We start from the raw sequence: 13,537 nt of genomic DNA, 5'->3' as shown, positions 1-13,537 counted from the left end.
GTACTTCATATAGGAAAAGTAATGCTTCAGTTTATCCACCACACACTTGACCCATGCGTCTAGAAAAAAAATACATTTTGCAACACTCTTCCATACCATAGCACAAATGTATGTTGTCCACATCAATGAAGTTGTGCAAATACAATCCCTATTTCTGATCAATGAAAGTTTGTTAGTGAATACACAACGAGAACTACTCACTGAAGTCAAAGGTGAAATTCACCTTTACAAAGCAAATATAGTTAACACGTCAGAGGTCTTCTCATCAAACAAAAATATATTCACAAAGATGACATGTGGCATAATATATCAGCACTATGATTATTTACACAGCAAAGACTGCTACAAATGTAGACGTCTGGGATACAGATTACAGGGGTTCTTGCACCTGCGCAGTGAGACTATATGTACATTGAGAAACCCTCAATATTAAACTACTGAAAGGGCCCTAAGTTGGAGACTGTTCACTGGCATGCTAAACATACACACACATCATGCTTTAATCACTGCATGCTACAGCCACTGTCTGCAGGGTCGTGCTTGCAGCTAACACTTTCAATAGATGCCAAGGGCTCCTTTCCCCACACTTTTATACTCATTCTGACATGCTTTGAGATTTTCTAATCTTATGGGCCTGATTTCTGAACGTGAAACCCACGTACTGATGTGTAAATGTTCCCAGTTGAAAGGAAAAAACTTGCAAGACATATTCAACAAGACGGCTGCAAAAGTCTATCTTCCTACACCTGTCGGTTTAATCATAAAAATAGAAGTAGAACTAATCCAGTAACCCATACCATATTTATAACTGATGGAGCAGTCTGCATGATTCGAGCCTATTTACACTTCAGGGGACCATAAGAAAAAACAGTTCTGTATTTTGGTGAGGGAAAGGAATACTGCACAAACCTTAAGTCTTGAGAGCAGTGGCGCAGGAGGTCATGCTGAAAGTAAGCATTGACAAAACCAAATAGCCTCACCTCCGTGACCTTTTTATTGGCTACGCGGGTATTTAGGCATGTTGCACCACATCCGCAATGCTGTGCAGCGTGGCTAAAGGTAAAAGAAAACATAAACCTTTGACATGGGCACTTTTTTTTTTAAGGTCGAGCGAAAGCGTTTGACCTCATGTATACTTTTAGTATACTTATGGCTTAAAGTAATTTCCTTTGTTGGTTACAGTGTACAGAGTCTTGCTTGCTAGTTGCCAGTTCTGCTTTTTCTCCCTCCTTTTTTGTTTCAGAGCAGTGACCAACTGCTATATTATTCCAGATTGGTTTCTATATCTGTTGCTGTGACGAACTCCTTTGGCCTTTCTTTGGTGCTCCCTTTTCACTATGGGTTTTTTAGGCTGGTAGCTGCCTGTGTTTTATTGTAGCATTCTGTTCCTCCCATGTCACTGATGTTTGGTTTTGGCTTTATTACTGTGCTGTCCTCACCTCTGACTCCTAAAATAAGCTTATTTTACAAACGAAAAACCCCATTGTTAAGCTCACTGCTCACAAAAGCCTCAATATGCCCTTTCTGGTATAATGTAGCTAAACCTAAAAGCAATGAAGTGAAACTTGCTTAGCCTTGCACCTGGAGTCTCGCCTCCAGGGCATCTCCCTGCCAGCACTCAGAACATTGCACACCGGGCATTACTTATCTCCTTTATTAGGGCCATAAATCTTCTCAGTCTACTCTGCTATTAACTTCATTAGAGCTTTGTTGAAATGATGCAAGAAGGCTGGCAAGACTTAATTCTGCCAAAACAAAAAGAAATCAGTCTTATTTTCCATCGTCTCTCCTCAATGGCTTGTGATTTCTGATGTCAGTAGCCACCAGTGACCACGAAAACATGGCAGGACAATATGAAATTATGAGACAGGGTTGACCAATTTATGTGACAAGAAAAGTCCAGTTTTGAATTTACAATGCCAATAGCTCTAACTCAAGAAAATGTGAGACCTATTGCATTACAAATGCTTGTTCTTTTTAGTTACTAATATGAGTAGGATCGGTAACTAAAAGGAAAATAACATGCACAAAAGCCTTTTTTTTTTTTAAACAAACTTTGGTGGGGTTTAGGGAAGCAATGGGGGGTGAAGAAGCAACACAGAGTAGGAAGGAAGGGAAACATGGAAGAAATGTGATGGGGACAAAAGCAGTCTGATGGAGTGGGGTTGAGGGACATCAAAGCAACGCAAGGGGGTGGGAGGTGAAACCAAAGCAACACAGGGAGGGTGGGATAGATACAAAAGGAACATTGGTATTGTGGTAAAGCAATACAAGGTTGTGGGTGCAGAGCCGAACAACCTGGGGGTGGGGGCGAGAGTCAACACTTAGGGGCAGGGAAGCACAAGGGTGACAGACAGCAGCACAGAGGACAGAGGTACACAAGGGAGACAGCTCAAAAACACCCATGAAAGTACATAACAGAAAAAATAGTGCTTGAAATACAAGCAGTGAAAGCAGAGTTTACAGCCAATCTAAGAACGTAAAGAATGAATGCACCACAGAAGAGAAACACAAGATTGACATGCATAGGAAGCAGGCAAATAACTGACTGGAAAGCCAACCAATGGCAAGCAATGGGTGGGCTTCAACCACCTCTAGATTATTGGTAAGTCACAATATGCCTCACAACAGACAGTGCATTCGTTGTCTAGTAGGCTCGGCCTTAAACGTAGCTTCCTTGTACTCTATTGCTCTCAGCTAGTGTGTTTGGTTAGGAGGAAGTAACAGGCTGCTTGACACAATCTCACACTACATGCAGAAATGACCACAGGAAAGTGCTACAAATATTGTTGAGTGGTACTTAATCACTGAAGCGCTCACCACAGCTAGACAACATGGGGGACTCTGGAATGGTAGCATCTTCTGGGCTGCCTCCAGACTCAGAACTAGGAGACAAGTAAACAATGAGTATACGCTACAAGACTGCATCTAATTTTGAACCATGGACACACAACTGATGGCTAGTAAGGCAAACAAAACTGTAACTCTTAAATTGAAGCATTACAATTTACCACTGAAAATGGACTTTTGTTAAAACAGCAAATTATTTAACATGCACCTTAAGCATTTTTTTAAATATACTAGCGACTTTTGGGAACCTAAACGTCAAGGGAAGGTATTCTATCAAGGAGTTATATGTGTATGTAGCACTGATTCAGCAATGTATCGAAGCAAATAAGTCAAAAAACATTTTATTTGGATATCAGTGTGGCAGCCGCTGTAGTTGACACCAGAAATTCACTGATAAGATTTTATCCAAAAGTGTGACCTAACCAGGAAACTTTCAAGTTTGAGGCTTAGCTAGAAAAAAAGAAAAAAAAAAACACTTGAAAATTGCCTGGGCGTTGAGCCTGCGCACCACAATCATCAGTTTTAACAGGACGAGCACTAGTGGGTTTTAGCAGTGCTATTTTTATGATGTTTTAGCTGATCTGCAATACCAAGGTTTTATACATGATCACCTGCTTTACAAACTTGAATGACAAGCACATGTAAAGTATTCTAAGAGATTTGATTACGTTCCCAAATCAGATTTTTTTTTTTTTAAATAAAAAAGCAAGACATAATTGGCAGTCCCGTACATCTAACTGCACAGATTACATTTGCAACCATTATGGAAAGCGTTTTACTCATGTTAATAAATAAGTTATGAGGGCGGGAACATCAGTTATAAAAAGACTGAGCTTGGCCAAAGTGCAGGGCGATACAGAATTCCAATGGTTACCGATCCTGCCAATGCTCAATTGGAAACATTCCGTTTCCAGCTCGGACACTGCTTTTACGCAATGGAGTTACTACTCAACTAAAATAAGCACTAATAAGTCATACACAAGGTTGAAAAGCATTGAGGACCAGCAACTATGAAGCCACCAATATAACTTTTTTTTTTTTTTTTTTAATCGGTTTATTGTGGTTATCAAATAATATACTGTGGTTACAGTATGTTATAAAGTCAATTCTCCATTCAGTAGCTCCTGTGGGGAGCATCGTTTCAATCATCACTATATTTTGACAGGCCTCGTGTTTGACTTTTTAGGATGAAAGAACAACATGAACCCACCAATATAACTTAATGACAATATCAGGCCTTATCCATGACACGCACGTCAAGGCCGCTTCTTCTGTTAAGCGTAGAGCTACTAAATAGACCGGATTCATAAAGATTTTGCTTAGTTGGTTTGACTTGATTTTGAAGCAAGTACTCTCGACGTACTCCTGTATTACAGAGGCAATGCAGCGATACTACTTGCTTACTTAACAAAAAGCTAGAAATACTCTAAAACATAAGTCACAGCAAAAACGTTCTTGGATCAGGCCCAGCTGTAACTATCCAGTAAGCTACAGAGATATTGTCTCCTCACAAGATCTTGTACACTGTAACCAGCATATTTCCTCCCAAATCATGCTATGACTCGCTCACATACTACAAGTTACCAATTTCACTATTTTGTGCCATCGTCGGTATAAATATATATGTTTCGTTTTGCTATTGAAATAAAAAAAAAGTGTACATAGATACGACAACGTTTTGAATCGTAGGATGGATGTATCGGGGGCTTCTATTAGGTGTCAAGTTTTAAAATGATGAAGTATCTTCTAGCCACACAAGGCTGTTTCGCTGACCTGTAGGCAACACCGAAAGAGCATAGTATTACTCCTCACCAGACTGATGTGATATGCAATCAGAACCAAATGAGGTAATACTGACATATCAGTTGCATTTGTGGAAACGCACTTTTACCTCTTTAAGTAGCTTGGAGCTGAATAAAAGACGTTTACGTTATCCAACTGAATGATACTCAGTATCAACCTAGGAAAGATGATGGATGAGTCGACCCGTCGGAATTCAAGCCTGTGATCATTTAAATAGCTGTGCGACAAATAATATACGTACATAACACCTTTCTAGTCACCTCTGCCTGCAATGTTCCATTTTAGCGACACTCTGATTACAACAATAGAGTTGGCAAACAAATACCTAGGTGATTAACTAGTGGCTGGATTTTGATAAAAGGTGGGAGGGGTGCGGGGGTAGGACGACCAAATAGACGCAAAGAACAAAAATGTAAAGTAAATACAGATACAAGAGAAAAGTGCCAAACCTGGAACACTACATTAACGAACAGGAAAGGAGAGCACTATTGCCGATCAAATACCAAACATGATAAGTTATTAGCTTAGTTCAACTGGTAGATATTTTATAAAGTAGGGTCCCACACCAAAAGTAAAGACATTGTTTCCAGCAGGCAAATTCTTATTTTGGGAAGCGTCATGCAATTTAGACAGAAGACTCTCGAAATTTTGGAAAATGTGATACCAGCATTCCGGTTGGATGCAATACTTGGTAAATTTGACTTTGGTTTTAAAAGAAGGTATTTCATAAACTGACAACAAAAAGAACAATTTTCACCGCATGTTCACCTCGCTTGCTAGAATATTAAGATATGCATACATTCTCCACTAGGTGGCACTTAGAATTCATATCTAAAGCACATGCCCCTTCCCATAGAATTCCACGTGATAAATTCGTTTCATAATGTTGGCTTGATTTTTTTTTCAAAAAGTAGCAAAGCTAAAATAATCAACATTCCGAACGTAACACTATTTCTGTATGACAGGCAACATTGGCAGCATAACTGATAGAAAAAAAACTACGACTTTTAGTGCTAACCCCCTATGGCTCTCATGAAAACGTATACGTCGACAATAAAAAGATCAGGGGTTATAACGAGCCGTTATGTTTACGTTAAAAATGAAACTTTTACAACAATCCATTGAAACTAAAGTAGTGACTTTCATAGATCCCAAGGGAAGAAGAGTCCATAAATTTTAACATGCGTGCCTGAAAGTCTCAGGCTCAGTTAAAGGGTACGTTCAAAACCTGGCACGCTGCGGAGTAGCGGGGCTCTTGATGCTTGGAGCCACGCATAATTTGCTTCGAAACTGCCGCGTCGATCGTGAAAGGTTACCGGTCATGATATAAACCAACAAGATCACACGCCCTGCTGGAAAATGGCTAGCACGGTGAAAAGCACATGCGTCCCCCCCACAGTAAAGTCTCCCGTTAACGTAAATTTACAGTGACAGGAAAGCCTTGTCCTGAGCAAAAAAATAAAAACACATACACGACACCAGATGGACGAACTAATGACAGCAACACTCATTCAACCCAGCCGATTGCAAAACATACAAACACACACACAGACTAGATCACCCAACACATGTGGGGGTTAGCGTAAAATTGCGATCCCCAGACACCTGTCACCACAACGTTCACCACTGAGTCGCATTCATGGATGAGGCACTCTTCTTGAAACAAGCACGCCTTAACGCTGCTCGGGGCGCCTGGCTGCAGACAGAGCTCCCTTTGTGTCCATCTGACAGGAGCGGCCGGGGCCACCTGCAGAGATCAGCACTGGACAGCCCCGGCGTGACCTCGAAGGTTGAGGGAGATGCAGGAAGCAGATGCCACCTGAAAGGCAGCTGATCTCAGCACGTGAACCGCAAAGGGAGACCTGGGTGTCCGATATCATATCATGCACATGCAAGTCTGCAGGGCCCTATAAGAACGGAACTCTAGCAGGGGATCCCCGTGTGCGGTTTGCAACAGCCGTTATCTTACCCTTGGTGGAATACTAGCTATATAGTACTCCCACCAAGCTCACCAGAAAGTGCTCTGCAATTATAAGACGTCCTGGTAACCCCACCTCTCGCACGGCAAACTTGTACGTCTCCCACGGGCTGCAGCTCCCCACCGCCCTTGCCCCCGCGCATGCACAGTGGTCGGGTCTGCAGCACCGGGCTTTGATCTCACCTTGGAGCTCGCAGCCCTCCCCGTCCGCCCTGCCACCGGCAACCGCTCCCGTCGGGGCCTGGGGCGGGGGCCTGGGCGGCCGAGGCTTGGGAGTGGGCGGTGCAATCCTTTTGCGGCCGATGTACTCCACGTACGTCCCAGGGAACTCGCCCCGCTGACCGGTGGTCTCATTGTAGCCGCTGATCCAACCGATTTCCTCGGGCCGCGCCTCGCAGCCCTCGGAGCCCAGCGCCAGCAGCGCCCCCCGGGTCACCGTGAGCACGTCGTCCGGTCGCAGGTCCATGTCCTCCTCGCGCTCCTTTCGGTACTCATAGAGCGCCCGGTACTGGTAGCCCTCGGCGCTCATGGTGATGGTGCCGTGGCCGCCGCTCGCTTGCAGGCTCCGCTCCGTCCACCGATGCAGGGAAGTGCGCCGGCTCCGCCCCGCTGCCTCTCGCTGAGTCCAAGCTGCACGCTCCCTCGGCAGCCAGGCACGCAACCACCATCATCATAGAAAGGGGACAGGACACCCTGCGCACCGCCCCTCTCCGTCACCGCGGGCGCCGTGGCAGCGCAGCGGACATTTTCAGATCGGTGGGTTCCAAGGCTCAAAACGTGACGCGACCCAAGTGCATATTTCCACTGTCACAGCAAGAAACACACTTGTTTGATGTAGTGCATGCATTTCACTGCAATCTAGTGAATTTCCATTAATGTTTTCACCTTACAATTGTATATGCATTTGTGTTCTCCTGGATGTATATTTTAAATATCACTTTAGTGCTGCCTACTTAGGTCAAACCCTCGTATACAAAATATAAATAGAATATGTCAATTGTTTACGTTTATGTGGCATAAACTAACGTGAAGAAAACATATCTTTTTGGCTGCGATTAAATCCACGAACTAACACCACTATCCCCCTCCATTTTTCCTAATTATTACTTAATAGTGTAGGTAAGGGTTAAGTTCAAGAAGGAATCCTATAAGGGCCAGAGGTCGGTAGATAACGTGCCGACGCAGTCCTCCTTCTATTTCTACTCAAAAGAGGCTCAGTTCAGGGTGGCAAAAGCCAACATGTCCTTGTTGGAATACGGAGGTCGCTTCTGCGCCTGCGCGCAAAGTTCATTGACCGGCTTCGGCGCCTAAGTGGCGGCTGAGGATTGGGGGTGGGGCACACGCAGAGTCCTGAGACCCAGCAACGGAGGAGTAGGAGCTAGAGAAGAGAATAAAGAGGACTACGGCCAGTTTAATTATATTGTTTGCTTTAACTGGATTTTTATCTCTTATTAGTAGCCCAAAATATCTTTAACAGACCCAGTAAATCGTGAAATATTTGCACATTGTCTTTCTCAATGTTGTTTTGTTATTTGAGAGCCTTATTTTAGTTAGTTAATTTGGAATCTTGAGTGACACTATTCGTGAGATCAGCTGGATTCCTACCTTCCTGGAGTTTTTCTCAAATACATCCCGCTGTAGCTGAGCTGCTACATAACAGCTGCTTGATTTCATGTCATGCGTGATACATACACTCTAAGAGACCTGACTGAGACGGGACTCACTATTTTTAAGCGAAAAATAGCTAATTTTTAGATGTCCTCCGCCCGAAATTGCCTTTGCTTTAATAGGTCAACGAGGCAAATACATTCTCCTGATCTTTTCAAAGTCTCCAACTTTCCAGTTTGAAATGATGACATGTATGATACTCTAAGATAGTATTGGCATTCAGCTACTAGTAGAGTGCATTCTGTTACTCAAAGTTGCACTTTCAGCATTCCAAGTCTTTTGCTCAAAAACCCAGAGAAAATCCTATTACCCATTTGGCAGAATCTTACCGTGGGGACTATTTAGAATGGATCCCGGAGTATAGTCAGTAAGTGGTTATTGGTGCATATGGCTTGGCTTAGTAGCACACAGTTCTGGAGCTACGTACCTTTTTCAGTACCACGTCTCCTTAAATGGTGGCTGTGGAGGTTCTGGCCTTTGTTTTGCAGTAGTTGCCTTCCAATGCAATCACTGCAAAAGACTCCAATACATAATTGTTATGCTGTTTGCCTTAACTCTCTTTTGGTACACTAGTCGGGCAGATTGACAGCGCACATATTCGTGGTGTCAAACTGAGGTGTCTGATTCTAGCGCATGAACACTTTGGTTGTTTGTGCTTCTGGGTTAGGGTGCTCTTGATTCTCAGGGGTATTCATTATCCTAGACATATATTCGGTAAACTGTTTTCACTGAGCTGAAATTGTACTATTGCTGCCCTTTTTGCTGAATTTGTCATTATGGGTAAACATTCTCAAAAGAAAAAGCACTTGTTTCTTTCATCATCTTCGACCATTAGATCGGTTTCTCCTTCGCCTCCGCGTAAGAGGAGTAGGTCATTTTCGGAGGATGACAGGATTACAAAGCTAATCTTTGAAACCCTGGCTTCTCTAAACAAGAGTAAGAGTGATGCTACTGAGCCAGTTGGCCAGGACAGCATTTATTCAAATGTTTCTACTTCAGGTTTATTAGATTGTTTGTCGCCCCCTCCTCCGGATCATAAGGGGAAAACATATATCTAAAGACATTTTACCTTCAACCACTTTAGCGAAAAGATGGGATTTTCCATTGGATTACCTGTGGAGAAGGTTGTTGGGTCCTCTAAGGATGCAGTTTTAAGACAATTTAAAAGCCCTACAAGTGTAACTCTTCCTATCCATCAGTTTGTCAGGGATGTTGTTCTCAATGGATTGAAGGATCCTGATAAAATCAGCATTCACAGGTTTATGGAAAAACACTATCACCCGAAGGAGATGGAGGGTAAACTTCCAGATTCTACCCAAATGGATTCTGTTGTTGCTAGTCTGCTGGGAAGACCCTCTGTGGCAGAGGAGAGCACCTTTAGGGAGCCTGTACACAAGAAAGTGGATGCTGTGTTGAAGAAAGTGTACTCAAGCTTTATACTCAAGCTTTTCTCACTGATTTGCATGGTGCCTGTACAGCGCACTTTCTTTTAACATACTTCAAAGAGCTATTCAAGGCAATGCAGGAAGGCACCTAATGCCCAGAGCTTCTGTACAGTATGGGAATATGGAGAAACAAGGAGAATTTCTCTCAGATATATCGATTAAAGCAGTAAAGACATCTGCCTTCGTATGTTATGCTTCCATAGGAGCCCATAGGGATCTGTCCTTAAAGGATAGGAATGCTCTTTCAAGGTCCCCGACTGATCGAGAAACATGTAGAGGACAAGTTACAAAAGACATTTAAGGAGTGGACTATTCTTTATTTCGAAGCCAAACATAAGGCTTTCAGACAACCGTCAAAAAGGATGAAGGGTCCAGGGGAAGGGGTTTCCTTCCAAATTCCAAAGAAAACAGAAACAGGAAGATTCCAACTCTAAGTAGCATTCCTGACTATGCTGGAAGCCAGGAGATAAATGGAACCAGCTTCAAGGTTGTTGGTAGGATTCATGTTTTCATTATATGCATTATTTCCTTAATATTTATCGCATTTGACACATGGGTTTTTGGACATTATTCAAAGAGGCTACAAGAAAGAGCTCTTCTCTCCCCTAACCCCGTCAGGGACCATTCATAACCCCTTGCCAAGGTATCACGGAAAGATGGAAGCATTAAAGTAGGGATCTCAGTTTCTGCTGTGGAAGAGAACCATTGTTCCTGCTCGAAAAAAGAAAGAGGGGCGAGGAGTTTACTCAATTGTGTTTCTTGTTGCAGAGCAGAAAGACCGTTTCAGGATTGTCATAGACCTAAAGGATTTGAACAAATAAGTAGAAGAGATCCATTTTAAGATAGAAGCACTCCAAAGAATCATTCCTGTAATCCAGACAAACTTTGTGTTGTAGATGCCTGTCTACATGTCACAATGTTCACGCTTCGTCAGAAATTTCCGAGGTTCTGTGTGCAGGGTCAAAACTGGCTGTATCTTCTGTGTGGCTTTCGTTCGTCTCTGAGAGCTTTCACCAAGGTGGTTGTTTCTCTAATCACCCATTGCCATTTTCAAGGAATCTTAATGTTCCTCTGTTTGGACAATAGGTTGATTCAACCCCCTTTTGTCCAAATGCTGCAGCTTCAGTTAACAAAGACCATTGCTATGCTAAATCAACAGTCCCAAATGTCAGTTCACACCCCTCAAGGGATCTTGTGTTCATAGGGGCGAGAGTCAACATGGAGCAAGGCAATGTTTTCTTGTCATCTTCAGAGCCTGATGAATTTGTTGTAGAGGCAGAAGGAGGCAAGCAATAATCTTCAACTGGTTGGAGCTCGAAGGTCACATGGCAGCATAGGTGTTCACGATTCAATTGGCAAGACTGCATTTAAGGCCTCTTTTATGATGCATTCAGAAACATGGAACCTTACAAGCCAGCGTCTATGAGGAGAAAGTTCCTGTATCATGCAGTACTAGGCTGGCTCTGGAATTGTGGCAGAACACGAACAGTCTGTCTTAGGGAGTTGAAATGCATCCAGATCCTGAGGTGTTGACAGCAGATGCAAGTACCTTGAGGTCAGGGGGCCATGCTGGGGAACTTGTCTGTCCAACCAAGGTGGGCGTGGGTGGGAGCTTCAAAATCCTTGAATTGCATCGCAGCCCACAGTCTCCTCATTACAAAAAGCTGCGTGACACTTCTTTGATGCAGGCTTTGCATTGCAAGCCCCTCATCAACTGCATTCTCACTGACAATGCAGGACTTTGCTTTGAAGACCTGCACCTTTTTCAGAACCGCAGGTGCACAATGCACCTTCATTGCAGGACTACACACCTTAAGTCCTGTAGCTTCTTTGGAACCGCTGCTGCACAACGCGTCCTCAACGCAGAATATTGCAAGGCTCCACAAAACAAGATGTAAGGTACCTTGTTCAGCCTGCTTAACTTAGTTCCTGTATTCAGCCCTGCTCCATCCCCGTTGGCCTGAACTTGTGCCTTTGTCCTGGTATGTCACAATAGATAACCACAGTCAGGTACTAGGTACTGGTTTCACTTAAATCTTTTAAATTGCATATCTCAGGTTCTACTGATAGGAAGTAATTTGAGACCAAAATGACAAGTATCCAAACTTTTTTTTCTCTACTTTTCCAAGTTAGTGTGGGATTTTTTGGTATGTTGTGTTTTCACTTCATCATTGTTTGAAGTGCTGCATAAATACTTCACACAGTGCCTGTAAGTCAAGCCCGACTGCTTTGTGCCAGTCTATCAGGTGGTTAAGCACAGGCTAATTTGGGGTTTTCTTGTGCTTCATTCTCATAGAGATTGTGGTGGCTGCTTGAAAAGTTTTTCCCTTCCCAACAGGTAACCCAATTTCCTACAGACTTGGTTCCCTCTTCTGAAGGCCATGGCTCATCAGACTCCTTGAATGGCGCCTCAGTTTCCTTCCCCACAAGAGCTTGCATTCCTCAAGGCTTCTCGCTCAGCCCGACTCTCTTCAATGTCTACATGAGCCCCCTCGCCGACATCGTACGCAAACACAACATCAACATCACCTCATACGCCGACAACACTCAGCTGATACTTTCCCTCACCAAGAACCCCACCAGCGCCAAGACCAACCTGCAAGATGGAATGAAAGACGTCGCAGAATGGATGAAACTCAGCCGTCTGAAACTGAACTCAGACAAAACGGAAGTCCTCATCCTCGGAAACACCCCGTCCGCCTGGGACGGCTCCTGGTGGCCCACGGCCCTTGGCACCGCACCAACCCCCTCAGACCATGCACGCAACCTCGGATTCATCCTGGACCCACTTCTCACCATGACCAAACAAGTCAACGCCGTATCATCCACCTGCTTCCTCACCTTCCGCATGCTCCGAAAGATCTTCCGTTGGATCCCTGCCGCCACAAGAAAGACCGTGACCCACGCCCTCGTCACGAGCCGCCTGGACTACGGCAACACCCTATACGCAGGAACCACCGCTAAACTCCAGAAACGTCTGCAGCAAATTCAAAACCCCTCCGCCCGCCTCATCCTCGACATACCCCGCAACAGCCACATCTCCGCCCACCTGAGACTCCTGCACTGGCTTCCCGTCAACAAAAGGATCACCTTCCGACTCCTCACCCACGCACACAAAGCCCTCCACAACAAGGGACCCGAATACCTCAACCGTCGCCTCAGTTTCTACACACCCACCCGTCAACTTCGCTCCGCCAACCTCGCTCTCGCCGCCGTCCCTCGCATCCGCCGCACCACGGCAGGTGGGAAATCCTTCTCACACCTGGCGGCCAAGACATGGAATTCCCTCCCCACCAACCTCAGGACCACCTCGCATTCCGGAGGCAACTCAAGACCTGGCTCTTCGAGCAGCAGTAACCCCATCCCCCTAGCGCCTTGAGACCCTCACGGGTGAGTAGCGCGCTTTATAAGTATTTATGATTTGATTTGATTAATCTTTGTTGTCATCTGCTCCTAGCAGTTTTGAGGTTGAAAAGTTAAATTTGGAGAACCAACGGTACCTCAGCACTTAATTGATATAGTTCAGGGATGCAGGAGACCCTCTACACTTTCTGCTTACTCAGGACATTGGGGCACTTTTGATGCATAGTGTTCGTTGTGGAATCTGTTCTTAAATTCCTGTCCTGTTTCTTTCATTGCCCAGTTTCTTTCAGATGGTTTTGTGAGGAATATGTCTCCTTCTATTGTAAAAACTCAGCGGTGTGCAATTAAAGCCATCCATGATACTGATGATATAAAGGAGGCCTGGGGGTTGGTCTCAAGAATGTGTAAACACTGTACCATTTCTCGTCTG

General features: G+C 44.2%; 1 protein-coding gene across 1 annotated transcript in view; it reads right to left on the bottom strand.

The window, feature by feature from the left end:
• Positions 1–7,288, bottom strand: part of PIK3R1 (phosphoinositide-3-kinase regulatory subunit 1) — a 94,097-nt gene extending 86,809 nt beyond the window's left edge. The window contains exon 1 of the mRNA XM_069223044.1: positions 6,815–7,288. Within this exon, the coding sequence (XP_069079145.1) occupies positions 6,815–7,160 (346 nt within the window). The 5' untranslated portion in view covers positions 7,161–7,288. The remainder of the gene's footprint in view (positions 1–6,814) is intronic.
• Positions 7,289–13,537: the final 6,249 nt, after the last annotated feature.

The sequence above is a fragment of the Pleurodeles waltl genome, chromosome 1_1, assembly GCF_031143425.1.
Source record: "Pleurodeles waltl isolate 20211129_DDA chromosome 1_1, aPleWal1.hap1.20221129, whole genome shotgun sequence".
Classification (NCBI taxonomy): domain Eukaryota; kingdom Metazoa; phylum Chordata; class Amphibia; order Caudata; family Salamandridae; genus Pleurodeles; species Pleurodeles waltl.
This window is presented reverse-complemented; position numbering and strand designations above follow the sequence as displayed.